Here is an 18,293-nt window from a genome sequence, read left to right as displayed (position 1 = left end):
TAAATAAATTGTGTAAGACCTGAGTTTTTCTCCCACTGATAGAACACAGACTGGAGACTTTCCCACATTTATTGATGTTATTGGACTTAGTGGCCTATGCACACCAAATAGCTTCCTTCGGTCGCTAGGTTCTCTGACAGCAATGAGAGCGGCACTATAATGAAAGGTCTCATACTCATTATATTTATAAAGTCCCTCACCAGTGTGCATCTCTTGGTGTATAATGAGGTGTGAACTTTGACTGCACATGTTTACATGATTGACACTTAGATGGCGGTTTTGTTTATGTGACATCTGTATCACAGAAAGAGAGAGAATGCCTGGTCGCACTGCATTCAGAAGGATTTTCTGTACTGTGACTTCCTTGTAGGCAATGATGAAGAGTTCTAAATGACAGATTTGCACAAATTCTCTACATGTATGTATTTGTTTCCCATCATGAAGGTTGTGATGATAAATAATACCCTTTCTCTAACTGAAGGCCCTGCCACACTCCTGGCTTGCACATGGATTCTCCATTGTAGGCTCTAGGATGCTTTGTAAGCATCTGTATTAGAATGGAGAGCTTCCCCTCTGTAGGCTCTAGGATGCTCTGTAAGCATCTCTATTAGGATGGAGAGCTTCCACAGTATAGGCTGTAGGATGTTCTGAAGCATCTCTGTTAGAATGGAGAGCTTCCCCTCTGTAGGCTCTAGGATGCTCTGTAAGCATCTCTATTAGAATGGAGAGCTTCCACACATTCATTTCAGTTGTAAAGTTTCTCACCTCACTGCACAATAGGATTAGAGAACAGATTAAGATTTGCCATGTGACAATGCCATAGTTAGTATATCAGTCACATCCATTGTTGTACCACAGATGCATAGCTTTGTCCAAGACAGAGGATGTCACGTCACATAGGGCCAGGAGGTGGCTCTACTTGGGGCAGTTCCTGTGCCTCAGGATAGCACTTCTGGTGTAGAGAAGTATATCCTTAGCAGCAGGTTAAGTGACAGCATTTTCCATATTGCTGACTGTGCAAAAACCAGTCCTGAGCACAAATAGCACTTACTTCTACCCCAGGCATGTCTAAACCAAAATATACCTATAATTTTGGTTGTCTAAATCAAATCATTCTAATCCTTAAACACACACACACACACACACACACACACACACACACACACACACACACCACTCAAAAAGAAGAAGCAAAACCCAAGAACTGTAGTCATTTCTGTTTTTCTTTCTACCTTAAACACCCCTAACATGCATAGCTTCTAACTATATATTGATCAATAAATGCACCCAACACTTGAAAGCTCACCCAATTTTTTAAGCAGAAGTAATGTTTCAAAGTTTAGCCCACATGGATACATGTCAATTTATAGGACTTAGTGTCTTATTATTTTCCCCCAAATATGTTTGTGAAGCATGACAGAAGTTTGTAAGGGGCCTTGACAGTAGCAAAGTCATAGAGATTATGGTGTCCAAGTCTTTAGCAATCCGTCTCCATTTATACTGCTACCAGACTGAGTTTCTCTAGCCATTGTGTTTGTTGTCTTATGACTTGACTTCAGCATCATTTACTGCTAATGCATGACAATTTAACCTCTTCACTCTTAAATCTCACGCATCAATCATTTTCCTATTAACGTCTTTCTACTCTAGCATTTCTGAGAAGGTGGATAATAAAGTAGAGTTGGAACGAAGGAGAAAGAAAGATTCTGAGTCAGAGAAAGGTGATTGATTGAGGAGGTACCATGTGACAGCAGATCAGGAACAGAAGGTCAAGGAAGTCCTGAGTCTGGAAATACTAGGAAAGGCTTGACAGACGTGGTTAAAAACCACAAAATATGTGATATAACATACTGATATACAGACACTGGTGCATATTAAATTGAATCAAAATGGAGATGGATAGCTAAACATATTAATGTAATAGACATGTTATACACAGAATATCAATAGGCATGAAATTGTAACCAGCTCTGCCAGCTGGTCCTTCCCTTATTAACCCACAGGACTATGGACAAGTTTCATGCATGGAGTTCCCAATTCAAGCACCCAAAGTCGTAAAACGAATCCCTTCAGAATGAGAACTACCTTTGTTCTCTTTTGTATTTCAACAAATTGTGCTTATTTCTAAACCAGCAAATTATACTACAGGGTTAGTGTTTGCTCTTCTGTGTGAATGGTATTAAATTATTTTTCTTAAAGTAGTTGCAATATTTATTTTTGAATTATTGTGTAAAATATTTGATGAACTAAAGAATAAAAAGAGCAACAGCTTATTTATCTATTAAATGAGTTGGCTTACATCCCGATCAACTCCTTTTATGCACAGGGCTGGGTTCAGAGGCAGATGACAGGTCTTTATATCTTTAAAGAATTCTTCTAGACTGATAATCTCTTTCTTTAGCACATCCTGCAAGGAAAAAAAAATCAGGAAATCAATGTTTAAGAAACTGTAAAGAACTCAACTTCTTTTGAGTTACCATTTCCTTGTATTGATTAAATAAACTCTTTAGGTCAGGGTGGTGCTGTGGTTGACACTGGATCAGGTGGGTGGTACATGACGTACAATGGAGGAGCTGGCAATAGACAATAAGTGGAGGTGAGAACACCCAGGCAAAGAAGTCATGTCCTTTCTCAATGACCTCAGGTTCAACCAGAAGCAAACATCAAACAAAGCCTTGTGCTCCTGTCAAAAATCAGGGCGGGTTGGACTTGACTGTGGTCCACCAATTTCAAACCCTGTATTAAGCAATTATCAACTTGATCTTTTCCAAATAATTTCCCCAAATCTTCATTTATAGCTATCAAGTTTTATAAGTAATAGTCAGTGCATTTTACAAAAGGTATTTACACCCCTTAGTGACAAAAACCGTCAATGACATGGTGATATCAGGAACAATACTTTATGAGAATAAACAGTTCATTCAATACCACTGAGTACATGTCTAAGTCCTTTTCACCCCAGGTTTGACAAAAATGAAACTTAATCTGGTCAATAGTGTTTAATTCCCAGAGTTTCTTAGCTCTTACTCTTGGCTCATGTTAAATGACAAAATCTACATCTTTCAGGATCTGGATGAAGAAGGGGAATTCCACTCTGATTTTTTTTCATTTCTCCTTTTGCATATTTTATTTGTGGATTTGCCTGATAAATACCATGAAGAGGAATCTATGCTCCAGAAAGATGGAATCTAAATCAGCAGACCCCGCAGAATTCAAATTTTCCCAGGGATTGCACATTTTCACACACAACAAGAGCTAGCCAATGGTTTTGACCACTTATCTCATAGGTAATTGGCTCAGACATATTCCTTGTCTTTTGTTGGATGTTTTATGTGAAGGTGCAACATTGCTACAAGAAAATGGGAAAAGTTACCAGTCACCTTTGCCACCCTGGTTTGGCTGAATTTTAAGTAAAACAAATTTCCTTTATGAGTTTCCATTTTTTAAATTTCTCTTGCATTTCAGGGAAGTGAAGTGGAACTTTTGGTGGATCACAGTGTCTGGTTATACCTCAATTAAGCAAAACCTTTTCATCATTTTCTGCAGTTATATTTAATTCAGTGCTTTTTATTTAAACAGAAAATAAAATAATGTTCTTTTGTTTTGGTTTGGTTTTTGGTTTTTGTTTTTTTTAAATAGTAGTCAGGATGGGAGATGGCTCAGGAGGTAAAAGTGCTTTTCAAGCAAGCCCAACAACCCAAGATCTCCAGAGTCCACAGTGGAAGAGAATCAACTCCTGAAAGTTGTACTCCCACTTCCATGCCCACACCACACGTATGTACCTCCCCTGAGATGTCGTACATATACACAACCCTAAGAAAACAAAATTAACAAGAGCACTCCTCAGGGATCATGATGGAAGAGAGGGCAGAAAAGCCAGAGATAGCTGCTGATTGATGTAAACATGTGTTTTGTAAACACGAAGGGCTGTTACACACACATACAAACAGCGGTCGTGACTTGATGAGTAAGACCAGCATAGGATCAAGCCAGTCAAGACCTGAACATGGATGAGAGAGAGGCTCCCAAAGTCCTAGCTGAAGAGCTGTTGGTAACTGATTCCTTTAGGGAGAGACAGAGTCAGAGACAGAGATGATATGTTGGCTGTACTCTGGTTGGTGGCCTCACACCCATACACATGTGGAAGTTCCGAATGGACTCGGTCATTTGACAAACAAATGGATGAATCTGGAAGGGAAAATGGTAGGGAAGACACATGAGGATGCGAGTGGACAGCAAGGGGTGGAGTTGATCAAAACAGGCTGTGTGCACAGAATTTTCAAACCATGAAAAGTCTGAGATATAATACAATGGAGAAGTTTTTAGGAACAGCTATCCACTGCCTCTTCTACCTCCTGTGTTCCCTCCTCTTATTTTCATAGAAAAGGAGTTTTTTTGGTTTTGTTTTGTTCCAATACTGCCACTTGAGTTGAGAGTTAGTAATAATCTCTGGAACTTGATGTCCAGTATCAAAAAGGTGTTGAATTTATTTATGGTATGCATCTGAACCATGAGGAATTCTTAACCAAGAGATTTGAGAAACAAACAAACGAAAAACTAAATAAAAAATTCTGGGACATTCTGCCAATGCACTTAACTAGCTATCATTTTTGGGGGGTCTAATACTAGAAAATAATTAAAGGCCTTAAAATAATATAGAGAAAGCAAAGGATATAGAAGGTGCTGCTTGTACTATTTATATGTTTCCCATTGAAGATACATTCATTTTCTGCCCATTGTAGTCTGCCTCCTCCCACATCAGTGAAATAGTACAGTCATGGGCATTTTTATCGAAGGCAGTAGTGACTTCCAGTGGAAATCCTAGTTTGAGAAACAACTAAGCATTATGTGTGTTGCTATTTTTATGAAGTCTTAAACGTTCTTGTTGATTTTAGACAGTGAGCTATGAGTTTCCTTGAAGACAAGATTATGTTTTGGTCATACTTATATTCCTACCTTTTTGTCAGTGGTAAGTAATCAACTGTTGTTGAATAACATTCTTTATGCAGAGAGTGAGTGTCCACGGTCCTTCTGAGTATGTAGCCTCAAACTTAAAACAACTTTCTTAATGGTCCCTATCAATGAAGAAAGCTAATGATGCAGATAATTAAAAAGATCCAATGTGCTTCATTTATGTCAAGAAAAAGAATAGATGCAGTTATGCCAGTGAGAAAGAGACAGAGTATTTTAGTTCTTGTGGATCTTAATACAAATATGACTACCCATAGTACTGTTGATATTTATTTGAATAGATTTATTTTGTTATCGAAATGCTTTTTTAGAACAATCTAGAGATAAAGTGTGATCTTCTCCCATAAGCCTGACTGTGGTGCTGTGTTAAGCTTGTACCCCCAGGAGTGTGTAGAGATCATGCAATAGTTCTTAAATGCTAAGAGTGATTGCTGATCTTCCAGAGGAGTTGAGTTCCGTTCCCATAGCCAAAGTCAGGCAACTCACAGCTCCCTGTGCCTGTAACTGCAGCACCGGGCACCTACTGCCGTCGTCTGGCCTCTGGGAACACTCACCCACACATGTGTACATTCACACAATGGACATTTTCCCATTTACACAATTGAAAGTAAAATAAAATTTAAAGAAAATTTATTTCATCAGGATTTTTTCTTTTTCTTGCTCAAAGTTCTTTCAACTTTGAGTCTCTTTGCCATGGCAGGCCTGTGTCAAACATAGCTGCTTACCAAAGTCATGTGCATCCTGGTGATTGAGAATATTACTAACTTTAAGAAAAATAAATGAAGCAAGTACTTAATTTTTTTAAACTAAATGTACTTGAGGAGTCTGTTTGCTAAGACATAAATCTGAAACAGTTGACTCAAAAGACAAACACTTCACATTATGCTAAAGATTGATTTCTTTCACCAACCTTTCTCTGAGGGTCACTGGCTGACTTCACTTTTTCTCCAATGTCACCCAGAAGTTTGACAAGTTTCTGCTCCTTGGAAAGCTCTTCATTCAGGGCTTTTCCTGCACAGAACTGGAGAGCGGCCAACAGCTCCTGATACCAGCTTTTAAAGTAGTCTTCCCCTTGCGCATCCCTTAGCAGCCTGGGGGAAAGCAGAAAGGTTTGTATCTAAAGTATCTAAAGGAGATTTTGTTTTTTAAACCTCCTCCAGCAGGCACCGTAAGTCCATTTCAGAGGAATCTGTCTGTGGAGGCTTCAGGCAGTTTAGCAGCTTAAAAAGAGCAGAGTGCTGTGTACTCGTTGCCAATAATCAGAGTTCACCTGATAGCTAATGAGCCTCCAAGAGAGAAGAATCAATAAAAAAGCTGCCCTTTCTCATTTCAATTCTCAATGTACTTTCTCTTCTTTCACTCTCCCTAACTCTATAACAAACACTTAAGCCAGGATTTAATCTCAGACTAAAATGTGGACCAGGATTTAGAATCACTTTCTTTAAAAAAACAAAAACAAAGACAAAAACAAAAAATAAAACAGGGCATAACGTTATATTGTAACTTAACTATGAGACTCACCTTTTTGTCAAATTATCTACCCTTATCCATCATATACCTATGTACTGGTCCCCACCCCATCCTCAGCATGGCCCCCAATAATCTGAAGGAAGACACTGTAAAGGTAAGAAACTGTTCTGTTTCCAGACATTTTTGGATTCAACTCTTAGCTCTACACTGTATATGCCACTTAAACTGGAACATTCTCTCTTTCTCTCTCTCTCTCTCTCTCTCTCTCTCTCTCTGTGTGTGTGTGTGTGTGTGTGTGTGTTTTAATATTTGAAGAAGTGTGTGTTTGTGTGTGTGTGTGGGGGGGGGTATCTGTATGTATGCATGTATGCAGTTACCCTTAAAGGCCAGAAGACAAAATCAAATCCCCTGAACCTGGAGTTGTAGGTGATTGTGGGCCTTCCAAGCTGGATGCTGAGAACTGAATTCTGGTTCTTTCCGAGAGCTCCAAGTGCTCATAATTTCTGAGCATGACTTCTGTCCCTGATTTTTCTTTCTTTATGTGTAAAATAATGATCCTCACTGTGCACAGTTGTATAGAATGAAGAGTGCTGACGTAATCAGGTATCTAGCACCTTGGAGGATGGAGTCCATCTGCATTCTGTAGCTTCCACATGTCAGCTTCTGTGTGACTGGTTGTCTGCTCATGAACGGCACAGATCCTGGGTGAGGATACTCAGAAGGAGAGGGCCTGGTGACAGGAATGTGATTACTCTGTCTGTCACTTGGTAATTTATGTTGCCTTGAAAGCAATTACAATATGCTAAGATCTTAGTTTCTATTATGCCCTAAAATACAAGAGCAGAATAAAAAGGAACAATTCCTTTGAAACTTAACCACTCTCAGTTTGATTCTTATAATCTTAATTAGTCTTTAATTTTCTCCCTGTTTGAAAGTGGTATTCAAGGAGCTAGAAAAAAATGGGAGAAGAATAATGTAAAAAATGATGCTTAGCATTGTAGCAACAACAACATCAATAACAACAACAACCACAACAACAATAACAAACCCAAACCAAACCAACCAATCAACCAAAAAAACAAACAAACAAAAAAAACAAAAAAAAACCCACCCCACAAAACCAACCAACTGACCAACCAACTAACCAACCAAACAAACAAAGAAAAAAAGAAAAACTAGAAGTATGCATTATGAAGAAAGGCTTTATTTAGGCTCACAGTCTGAGGGCACCATCCACCAGAGCAGGAGCTTCAGGCAGCTCAGCCCATCACACACCAACAGTCAGGAAGCAGAAACCATGAATGCTGCTGTTTAGCTCATTTTCTCCATTTTATTCAATTCAGTATCCCTGACCCATGGAATGATGCTGTCTACATTTAGAGGTGGGTCCTTCAAGTTCAATAAACACAATCTACGAACTCTTCAAAGACACAGCCAGGCCAGGGACCTGACTTCAAAGTGAGTCTAGATCCTGCCAACATGGTGACAGCTGGTGTAAAACCATCATGGTGGGTGCCATTCTCCATCTTTGGTTTTGTGTCCTTGTCCAACATATAGTAAGCTGCAGAGACTCTAGTTATGCACCCTGTCATCTGCTAAGCTCTCTGCTCTTGTACATTTAAAAGTTAGTTGATTGAGTATGTGGTTTTAAAAATGAATGCCTCGTCTTTCCTAAGCCACTTCATCTTAACCACCTCCATCATCATCCTAAAGGAAATACAATGTTGTGTGAACAAGTAATTCTTATTTACTCCTGGAAAGCATGAAAACACATACACATAAAAGACCTTAAAGGAGCTGAGGACCCATAGTAGGAATGATAGGCTGTGCAGACAAGCTGAATGGCTAAAATGAAAAGACTTTGATACTCACTCCATGATGAGAGTTTCTAAGTGCCTGAAAGGTCACAAATGGACCATGGCATCATTTGAAGATTCTCAGAAAACATATAGCCACATACATGGACACAAAGCTGCAAGGTCAGGCAAGCCCCTGTGCACAGTGTTTTACGTAGAGCTATGCCTTCTGACTCTTGTGGTGCTCTGTGATGGGCTGGTGCATCATTTTATGGTTTATTTGGGTTCAGTGAATTAAGGAGTTGCTATTTTGCACATCCATATTTGTTAGCTTTTCCGTACACCTTGAATACTGAGTCAATTATGCTCTGAAATATTTTACCCTGTTCCAGTTTCCAGTACAAATACACAACCACTGAACTCCTGTGTATTTATGATTGAAAGATTATTCTGCACAAATGAAGTCCAGAGATTTTTACTAAAATAAACCAAAGAAAAGGTCTGTTTTGGGGATCGTTGTCATAAGAACTTCCAGAACTAGATAGTTAATTGCTCTTTTAATACTTTTGTTTCTATTCTATCAGAAATAAGTTTATATTTCTTCCAAGGCATATATTTGCGGCCTGCCAGTTCAAGAAGGAAAATACTAGTTTGACTCCTTGTCCACCATAGAGTAAAGCAGAAGAGATTTGCATAGATAATATGTGACCTTGATGTAAAACACATCAAAGCTAAGAGCTCTCAGAAGCTTCTGTTGTGATTATTCTTAAAGTATGTAGCTGGCTTAAGCCCCAAATCCTGCAAGGAAAACATGCTCTCCTGGCGAAGCAGGGATCAAGCTCTATGTGTAAGGAGTTTGTTTTTACACATGGCAGAAATAAATTCAAGTGGTGTTAGTGATGATCACGAAGGGCCAATTATACAGACACTTTTAATAGTCATAGAAATGAACAGGACCCCTAATTTTCAGCAACCGCAGCTATAGTTGGAGTGCACAGTTTTTGAGTGGGGCATATCTCAGTTGGTTGTCAGTGACCTTCCATCTGAGGGCGGGCAGCAGTCCTCACGCTGTGGTTTTCACTCATTGCTTCTGTTTATAAGAAACTAGAAATTAGTTGGCCACTGTCCCTTGAGCGCTACAGTAATCCTTTTTTGGAAGAGATTGCCAAATAAAATGTTTAAAAATAGAAAAGCGAAGGTCAAAGGACTGACAACTATCAGACTCATTTAAAGAGCAGACTTTTAAGGATGCAGAGAATGCGATCATGCACAGACCCTGAGCTGAATTTCAAAATTCCAGAGGCTGTTCTTCCTGTGGCCGGCAAGATCCAGCTGTGACTTGATTCCTTATCATCTTCTCCAGCTACTTTGATGAGCTTATAATAGTATGTCCTGGGCAACATTAAAACGAACATACTCAGGCAGCTAGGGGAGGTTTTTGACTGTGTTCAATATCACAGACAGGAAACAAGAGTAAAGAAAAGACAAGTTGGTTGACAGCACATCTGCCCAGGAAGGTATGCCCCTAAATTAAGTGGCTTCCCCTGGACACAGAGATGCTCAGAGTAGCCATAGACATAACAAGGATAAAATGGAGGCTTCCTTCAAATATTAGGACAGTTCTTAATTTTCTTCTTGTACCTAGCTGCATCTAGGCACATTGCAAGCAACCTGCTGGAGACACAGGGACAGTAGAGAGAGTTCCCATTCCATCAGTCTACCAGCAGGAGAGTTCAGGAAAATCACACCATCCTGTCCCCTCTGCCTCAAAATTCTCTTCAGTCTTTCTGCTCTTAATTTAAATTCACCACAGCATACCCTGCAACATAGGGGCTAGCTCAGATTTTTACCACTGTGAACTTCCTATTCATGAAGAGAGGCATCAGCATCCATTAACAGAAAGGGATGGAGTCCCATCATGATGAGACTGCTGCTCTAAGACTCCTGCTTGCTCCATTTCCCCTTGCATTTGTTGCTGTGATCTGAGGTGTGTTGACCAGGAAACTAGTGCTAGAAAACGCTAGGATACTCACTTCCTAAAGGAAGTGAATATCCTAAAGGAAGTGAATACTCCAAGGACACTTAGAACCCTAGGAGAGATAAAGGTTGAGATCCAACACTTGATAAGGAATTGTTAATATTAATATTTTAGTAGTATGGCTAACTTCATTTTACATCTAACTGGCAGAGAGACTTAATTAGCACTTCACACTGAGGGGTGTGACAAACCATTGACAGAATCCTTTGACTGGTCCATTGTCAACACATAGATGTGCTCTTTCACAAATATTCATCATGTTAACATTGCTAGGCAAATTAAGACATGTTAAGACAAATATGTGCTTTCCAATCAATATAAAACTTAAATATAAAACTGCTCACAAAGAGAATGCATAGAAAATAGTTAGATCTTGGATTTTAGAAATTATATTTTTAGAACTTTTAAATATAGGAGATATTCTATAAGAGAGGCAACTCTTATATAAGGTACTTATGTACTTAGCTATAAATGATGATCATGTTTTGCTCATAGGCAGACATTTCCCTGTGCTCACACTGAGTGATGGTAATTAATGTAATTAATGGTTCCAACACCAGGCTTTCTCTTCTGAAAATGATTCCTCACCCCCCACTTTGCCATATCACCTCCAGTGCCTCCCCGTAAGCACAGTACTCATATCTGGACCTCATCAGCTCTACTATGTGATTTGCGCTGGTGATGACCTAGGAACCCAAAAGACTGTGTACTGTACTGCTGTTATACAGATAGGCTACACATTCTGCTGCAGTTTAATGGAGCCTCTCGGAGCTCTGCTTTCAGTAGGGAGACGATTCAGGAGCTTTCTTGAGGACACAGTTGCAGTGACCCTGTGGATCAGAGTTCACCTTAAGTTCTCAGAGCCTGGAAGTGAAGGAAGGTGCAGCCAAGAAGTGTTGCTTGCTGAAAGTCTCTGCAACCTGAAGCCCCTGGGTTGCTATGGTTAGAACTGATGACTAGGAGTGGTGATGCACACAGCACACAGGAGGCAAAGGTGGTCAGATCTCTGTGAGTTCCAGGCCAATCTGGCTGACCTGGTGAGTTTGAGGATATCCAGGGCTTCACAGTAGAACCTTGTCACAAAATTAATTTAAATAGTGGATGAACATGCCAAATTCCATCCTTTCCCTTCCTCCCTCTTCCTCTTCTGTTTTATTTTCACACGTTTGTTTGAATCACCTCTAGAATATCATCAGTGATAGCACTGAGGATAATTGGGGGCAAACATAATTATTAAAAAATAAATAAATAAACTACCAGCAGCCAAATCTATTGAACTGGATGAGTGATCAATTACTACATATAGAATAAAAGAAGAAAAACTTGAAGCAATAAAAATAGTTTTTTGTCATGGATGATAAAAAGCCACAAAGAACATTTCAAATAATGGTTTGGCTTGGCTCACTTGAACATGTAGATGCTCTCACATTGCTGAATTTTTATCATTATTTTATTACAACTAGCATACTTTTTGACTCATTTAGAAGTCTGAATGGGCCTATGTGCCATCTGTTGCTTTGTCCAGCCAAATGTCAGGGTATCTGAAAGGAAGCAGTCAGCCGGAATATCTTAGGCTGATACAAGCAACTGAGAAATGTTGAGACTTTTCAGGGTCTACAGGACAGGATTAAACAAAGGCCAAGGGCAATGAGAGGGAAGTCTGCACATTCTTGGTGAACAGAGGGGGTCTGCTTCCGTGGCAGCATCTGGAGCCTGGCATGCTGAGCTGGGATGGATGGCTGTGGATGAAGAATCACCAGGTGGAATGATGCATGGCCTTGTTGCCTTGGAGATGCTGACAAAGACTTTATCTTGTCCCAAATGTGAGGAGGTGGATCTCTTTTCTCAAGCTTGGGAATCTACTGCAGATTAACTCCCCAAGGCTCTTTAGGAAATAGATTGATGGCCGCATTACACAAAACACTCCTCCTATTGGGCACTTTCTATATGTTTGCAGAAATGCTTAAAAGCCACCAAGTCATCAATATCCTGGGACTGGAGTGGTTCTGCTATGACACTTATCAATATCCTGGGACTGGAGTGGTTCTACTATGACACTTATCCTTGAAGAGTTTAGTGTGGAGGGAGAGCCACAGAGAGTTCTTTATAGAGATTCAGGCGCATGGAAGCATGGAAGCCTGCCCCTTAGTGCAAGGTCCTGTCATTCGCCTTGGGATTCTATGAACAGGAAGAGAAGCCAAGGCTGTCACATTGAGAAGGATCAGTAAGGGACTGGTTAGCAGTCTGTAGCCTAGATTTTTTTACACAGCAGGGTTATCATCTTCTCAGGTTTTAAATAAAGTCATGATATATAATTATGTAGGACCACATATATATAGGTAAAGGAGGATTCAAACCCGTCCTCCCACTATGAAGGTACAGCCCTGTATTCCCACCCCCTCCCACCTCTACCCCATCCAAGAGCTCCGAACTGGTATCCACAGCATTCTTGACACTGGATTCTTGGTGGAAAATCCCAGCTCAGACTGGGAATCTGCAGATGTCTCTTTGTTTCTCAGTGTATGGAAGTCCCCAAAGTCAAGGAACATCTGAAGTTATATCAGAAAGCCATTGACTCACCTCTTTTTCACTGCATGGCTCCCAAACTAAAGTCATTTGGTGCTGGAGCATGGACTGGGGTGGATCAATTTAAGGGAAAAAGAAATTGTTACACTGAAAAAGACAGCTGGGAGTTACTTGATATCCAAAAACTATCTGGGAATTGTAGAATCTACTCTGGTTTTAAGCGAAGGGTGTGGAAAGGCAAAGGTAGGACATAAAAAATAATGAGAGCTTTATTCAAAATTACCATATCTGTCCAGTTTGAGGAAAACTGTATGAGACAGTTAAAAATATGAATCAGTGAAAGAGGAAGACTGTCATAAGAGATACACCATGACATTCCAAAAGAGAAAGGCCCTAAGCACAAAATAAGGACCGGGGCTTCTGATGCCTCAGCTTGATTGTCAACCTGATTGAATTAAGAAACACCTAAGAGACTGAGAAAGCACCCTAGTGGGTAAGTCTATGAAGCTATAAAGAGATTAGGCCTAATGAATGGCTGGATCCTTTGATACGAGTTTCAAAATCTGCAGCAACTACTGAGGGGCAGATGATAGGGCCTGGGCCTAAGGGGTTGGAGGTTATATCTTCCTCTGGCCCCTTTCTGTTATGATTTGTTATGTAAAAGGTTGTTCTCTTGTCTTTGGGTATCTCTTGTTTACTTAGTGTTGGCCTTCAGAGAATCTGCTTGCCTGTAGAGGTATAGATAGTAACTATGAAGAGTTCATCATCATAGTTCCATAAATGTTTAATGGACATCATAGTCACACATTTCATTAATACCTTGAATGTTTTTTTTTTCCAGGCAAAAATTAGCCATGGATGGCATCCAGCTTGGGTGATCATCAACAACTAGGATTGCTGTCTTGCGATGATACACTCTTAAGATCATTGAGAAGCTGTAATGGAAAAAGCTATGCTAAGCAGCTAAGTTCCCTTCTGAGATTTCTGAATCTATAAGAGAAAATTAAAATCCCTTCTACTCATTCTGCTGAGGGGTATTGCTCACCACATTCTAATCTACTCACATGGACTCAAGTCTCATGGTAAGTAGGCTGAATAACAGGATTTAAGACCAGAAGACCTCTCCTCCTCCTCCCATTTCTGGGACTTAATATGGGCTTAGTTCTTTGTGTTTCAAATCATTTTCTTAAAGTAAATATGGAACTATGCACAGATGGCAGTGAGCTCCCTCAGAACACATTCCTGTGTTACTACCATTCTTGTTAATTTGGAAAAGAAACATCACTGGGGGGATTGTGGCTTTGGCCACACAGACAAAGCTGTTGGTGAAAGCCTTGTACCTTCATCTCCACTTGGCTCACATTTGACTTTTCTTCCTTCCCTGAAATCTAGAATTCTTCTGCTCCTGGAGCCCCTCCGCGACTTAAATCCTAATCACTTCCTACCCTGTCATGTGTCCTTGGCTCCTGGCTATTTGTTATCCTTCTCACATCAGTCACACACTCTCATTGTGACTCATATCCTCCAGAAATGAGTATCACATAAGCATGAAGTTGCATGACATGTTGAGACCTCTGTCTCACCCCTCATTGGATTAGTTAAGGGAACTGAGATCAAGGCTTTGCTCAGGGTACTGTGATGGGAACGCCGAGTTATTGACCATTGTACAGAGCTCTTTGCACACCATGCTGCCGTGTTCAAGTTGGCTGCAAGGTGATCTTGACTTTCTATCTGTGGCAAGGGATTCTGGGGCATAGAGAATGGTGGAAAGGGTCGGTAATCCACAGTCCAGCTTGAGGATTCAATTCTGATTCTTACTGCAGCTATCAAGCATTCTCTTTACTCAAGTGTTTTCCAAGCCCCTTGCCATGCTACATTAGATGATTCATGCAGGAGCTCTGGTTATCAAATCCTTCCATCCTAAAGGCAAGGCTACTGTGGTGCATGGACATTGCACAGCTTGCCCAGGGTCAAAGTCAGTGGGCTGAGAATGCAAACTGATCCCAGAATCCTCACTCATTTCTCTGAGGCTGTACCTCCTAATAGCCTAACGAGGCTGATGCTTATCACCAAGCCCACACTAACATGGAATCTAGCAATGTTATAATAATAATAATAATTATTATTATTAACTATTATTATTATGTCAGTTTCATGCCCTACTTTTATTGGGTCTGTTCATTTTCTTTCTCTGCTTCTTAACCCACTGAGGCTGCAGGATCTCACCTTGCTTTCTTTTCTTCCAAGTTCTCCTTCTCATTTGGTTCTGCTACTAAAAATTGCTTGCCAAAACTACGTCAAAAATTATTATTTCCTTTTCTTCAAAGCATACAATTTTAAATTAAAAAAATCTTGTTAGACAAAGTATACTTTTGTATGAAATGTTTTAAGGTTGGCAGTCTTTCTCCTTCTCACCCCACCCAAAACGTGCATAGAAAAGAAAACTTTAATAACGCAAACCATTGTTGTACCAACCCTTCCTCACTTGAGAAAGTATGACCAGTGTTGGGCTGTGGGTAAACCAGGGCTGCTATGGCTCCTACAGAACCCACAGGAGTGGACGGCATTGCGAAGGGAGGCAGAAAAGGGGCTTAGGTGGGAAGGAATCCACAGATGGCATCTGGGAATGCAAGGTTCCAGATGGGCTGCATACAGCTAGCATGTATTCCTTGCACGGCACACCTTAATTGGACTCAGGATTCCAAATAACCCCAAGTTATGGCAGAAGAGGGATGGGGCCTCTCTAACATCAGCACATGTACAGAACAGTAAATTCTGCCTGACAAATAATTAATGCTCAGAAGCCTGCTCGTGGAATTTTAAATTAGGCAGTGAGATGACTGTTTTCCCCTTACTCTTGGAAAATATGGCTCCGAGTTCCTAACTCAGTCGTTTTATTTATTTTTTTCAGAATACATGTTCAGTCTTTTTTTTAAAAGGCAGCGTCAGCATCTTTTCCACAAAGTTTCCTTAACAAAATTTCTTTTAACAATAAAGCAATTCCTTTGCTGAATGGAATGAATGTTTCATAAGAATAGCAACCTAATAATATATTAAAAAAAAAATCCTCTTTACCCCGCCACTTTTTGTTCCCATGCAGCTCCTGTGGAAAGCAGTTTAATCATCATGTTGTGAAGTGAGCCGCTCGGGTGTTTGAACACAGCTGGAAGGGCAGGGTTCCAGGTGTAAGACAAGGCTGGCTCTAAAATATCCAGTGTTCTTGGCACTTCAGCTTCCTATCACAGCCGGGGTAGCTGCTTCCACCTTCATCTTTCAGGGTCACCAACAGCGTGGTTTGTCCTGTAAAGATTTGAAGGTTCCCTGGGATGCTTTCCACAAGATTTGGAGCCGTGTTTGATGTCCTGAGAAATATCTGGCATGTTCTTGTTCATGCCCATGAAAGAGGCTGTCCCTTGAAGTGGACTGATTCTTTCCAATCCATTGCTTTCAGGAGCTCCGTGAAAGCCTCCTGGTATCCTTTGAGACTTCCGGGAGCCACCTGGCTAATTACCAGTTGACGTATGTGGTATTTTAGAGATATTGTCCAGAACGTACCTCGTAGGTAGGCACCTCTGTAGGACTCAACTGCAGAAGCAGTACTGGACACTTCCCATTTCCGACATTGCCACATGGCAGTTCCAGCAGCTGCCTTCACCCTGAGCTTTTATAAAATGCTGACGATGTCTGTGGTCAAACCTATTAGAAGCCCTAACACTGGAGACATTTGAAGATGGGGACTTTAAAGAGTTAACTGAGGTGAAGTAAGGTCACAGGGTGGGTCGGTGGTCAAACAGGGCTAGCTAGCGTCCTTGTAGAAAGAGGAAGGAAGGATCATTTTTGAGGGATATGAATGCAGAGAGAAGGTCACGTAAAAGAACTGTCTGCCTGCAAGTCAGATGCAGCCCCAGTCGTGGACTTTTGGCTTCCAGAACTACGAAAAAATGAATTTCTGTTGCTTAAGCTACCTGACTATGTTATTCTTGTATTCATTAATTAAAATTTCAACTAACTTAATAATACGTTTAGAATTATAGACTCCTAACAAATGAGTTTCCTGGAATGTGTTTTCCTGGAATAATCAATCATAGGTTTATGTGCATTGATATTGGTACAAAAATATAAGGTTCTTTTAAAGTATAATTTATTAATGTATATTAATTCAAAATAATCAAAACATAAACATGTATGAGAAGATTTTAAAATATTTTAAAACTTTTTATTGATTCTTTGTGATTTTCATACTGTGCACCCCAATCCATCTCCCCACCCCTCTAGTCCCTCTGTATCCACCCTCTACTCTTCCCCTAAAAAGAAATAACAATTAAAAAATAAAATAAAAAATAAACCATTTCTCTACGGAAGCTGTGGTATGTCACTGCGGTTCACAAAGTATATATCCTGTTGCCCAAACAGTCTTACTTGCAAGTGTTCCTTGCAGTGAATCATTGGTCTGGTTCCAGGCCTCTGGCTTCTGCTACTCTATGAATACTGGCTTCATGAGTACTGGATTCTAACTCCTCTCACATAGCCTGTGGTTGCTATCTGAGACAGCATGGAGATAGTAGCTTTGGTTCTGTAGGACAGGCCCCTTGATAAGCTCTAGCAGCTCATAGATGGCATAGATGTTGGGGTGGGCCAACTCAAAGCCCTGGGTAGCTGAGTTGGTCAGTCTGCTAGCTCTCCTGCATTCAGGCCATGGGTCAGCTCTCCAGTACTGCCAGGAGAACGCATGCACACACACACACACACACACACACACACACACACACACACAGAGAGAGAGAGAGAGAGAGAGAGAGAGAGAGAGAGAGAGAGAGAGAGAGAGAGAAAGAGAGAGAGAGAGAGAGCGCAAAGAAAAACCTTTAAAAGCAGCAAAAATCATGAAAAGGAGGCAAAATATTGTGAAGAAAATAGCAGGGATCCCCTGTTACACCATAATTTTAGGACTCAGATCATGGGAAAAATTGGGAATGTTGTTAGTGAGCAGAAGTAATTTCCTAATTAAGTTAACTTAGATGTCACTGGTAGTTAAACTATCTAAGGCTAGGTAATTTGGAAAGAAAGTACCAAAACAGCCGATGGAAAATGCAGTGTGTGTGTCCTGAGGTCAAGGAAGCCTACTCTTGACTAAATAACTAGAGCGTTTATTTCCAGGGACTTTTTGAAATTTTGGTTTTTAAGACTTAGTATTGACTTCTGAAAATATTTGTATAAGACAATATCAAGCTTTAGAATCTGGTTTTATTTAGGATGTAAACAGTTATAGTCAGAAACAAAAAAGTGTCGAGGTGGCTTCGGGAATTGCGGTTGACGTAATAATACTCAGGTGGCTTTCATTTGTACGATAACATTGTCTCGCCTGTCTCCTTCTTTGAGGCTCTTTCTCTAGTGTGGACATCAAGTTACCTAGTCCTTTCTGAGTCTCTCCCTTTGTAATTACCCTTCACCGAAGGACCTGGGACCCCTGATTTGACATCAGTGAGGCTCTTTGT

The 18,293-nt window shown here is 40.4% G+C and overlaps 1 protein-coding gene across 9 annotated transcripts in view; it reads right to left on the bottom strand.

Annotated features, from left to right (window-relative positions):
* Positions 1-18,293, bottom strand: part of Pik3c2g (phosphatidylinositol-4-phosphate 3-kinase catalytic subunit type 2 gamma) — a 337,297-nt gene that overhangs the window by 129,498 nt on the left and 189,506 nt on the right. For all 9 annotated transcript variants that reach the window (XM_031383723.1, XM_031383725.1, XM_031383721.1 and 6 more), the window contains 2 exons: positions 5,882-6,062; positions 2,300-2,407 (listed from right to left, as the gene is read on the bottom strand). In XM_031383723.1, coding sequence (XP_031239583.1) covers positions 2,300-2,407; positions 5,882-6,062 — 289 coding nt within the window. The remainder of the gene's footprint in view (positions 1-2,299; positions 2,408-5,881; positions 6,063-18,293) is intronic.

Source organism: Mastomys coucha, unplaced genomic scaffold (assembly GCF_008632895.1).
Source record: "Mastomys coucha isolate ucsf_1 unplaced genomic scaffold, UCSF_Mcou_1 pScaffold20, whole genome shotgun sequence".
Taxonomy (NCBI): domain Eukaryota; kingdom Metazoa; phylum Chordata; class Mammalia; order Rodentia; family Muridae; genus Mastomys; species Mastomys coucha.
This window is presented reverse-complemented; position numbering and strand designations above follow the sequence as displayed.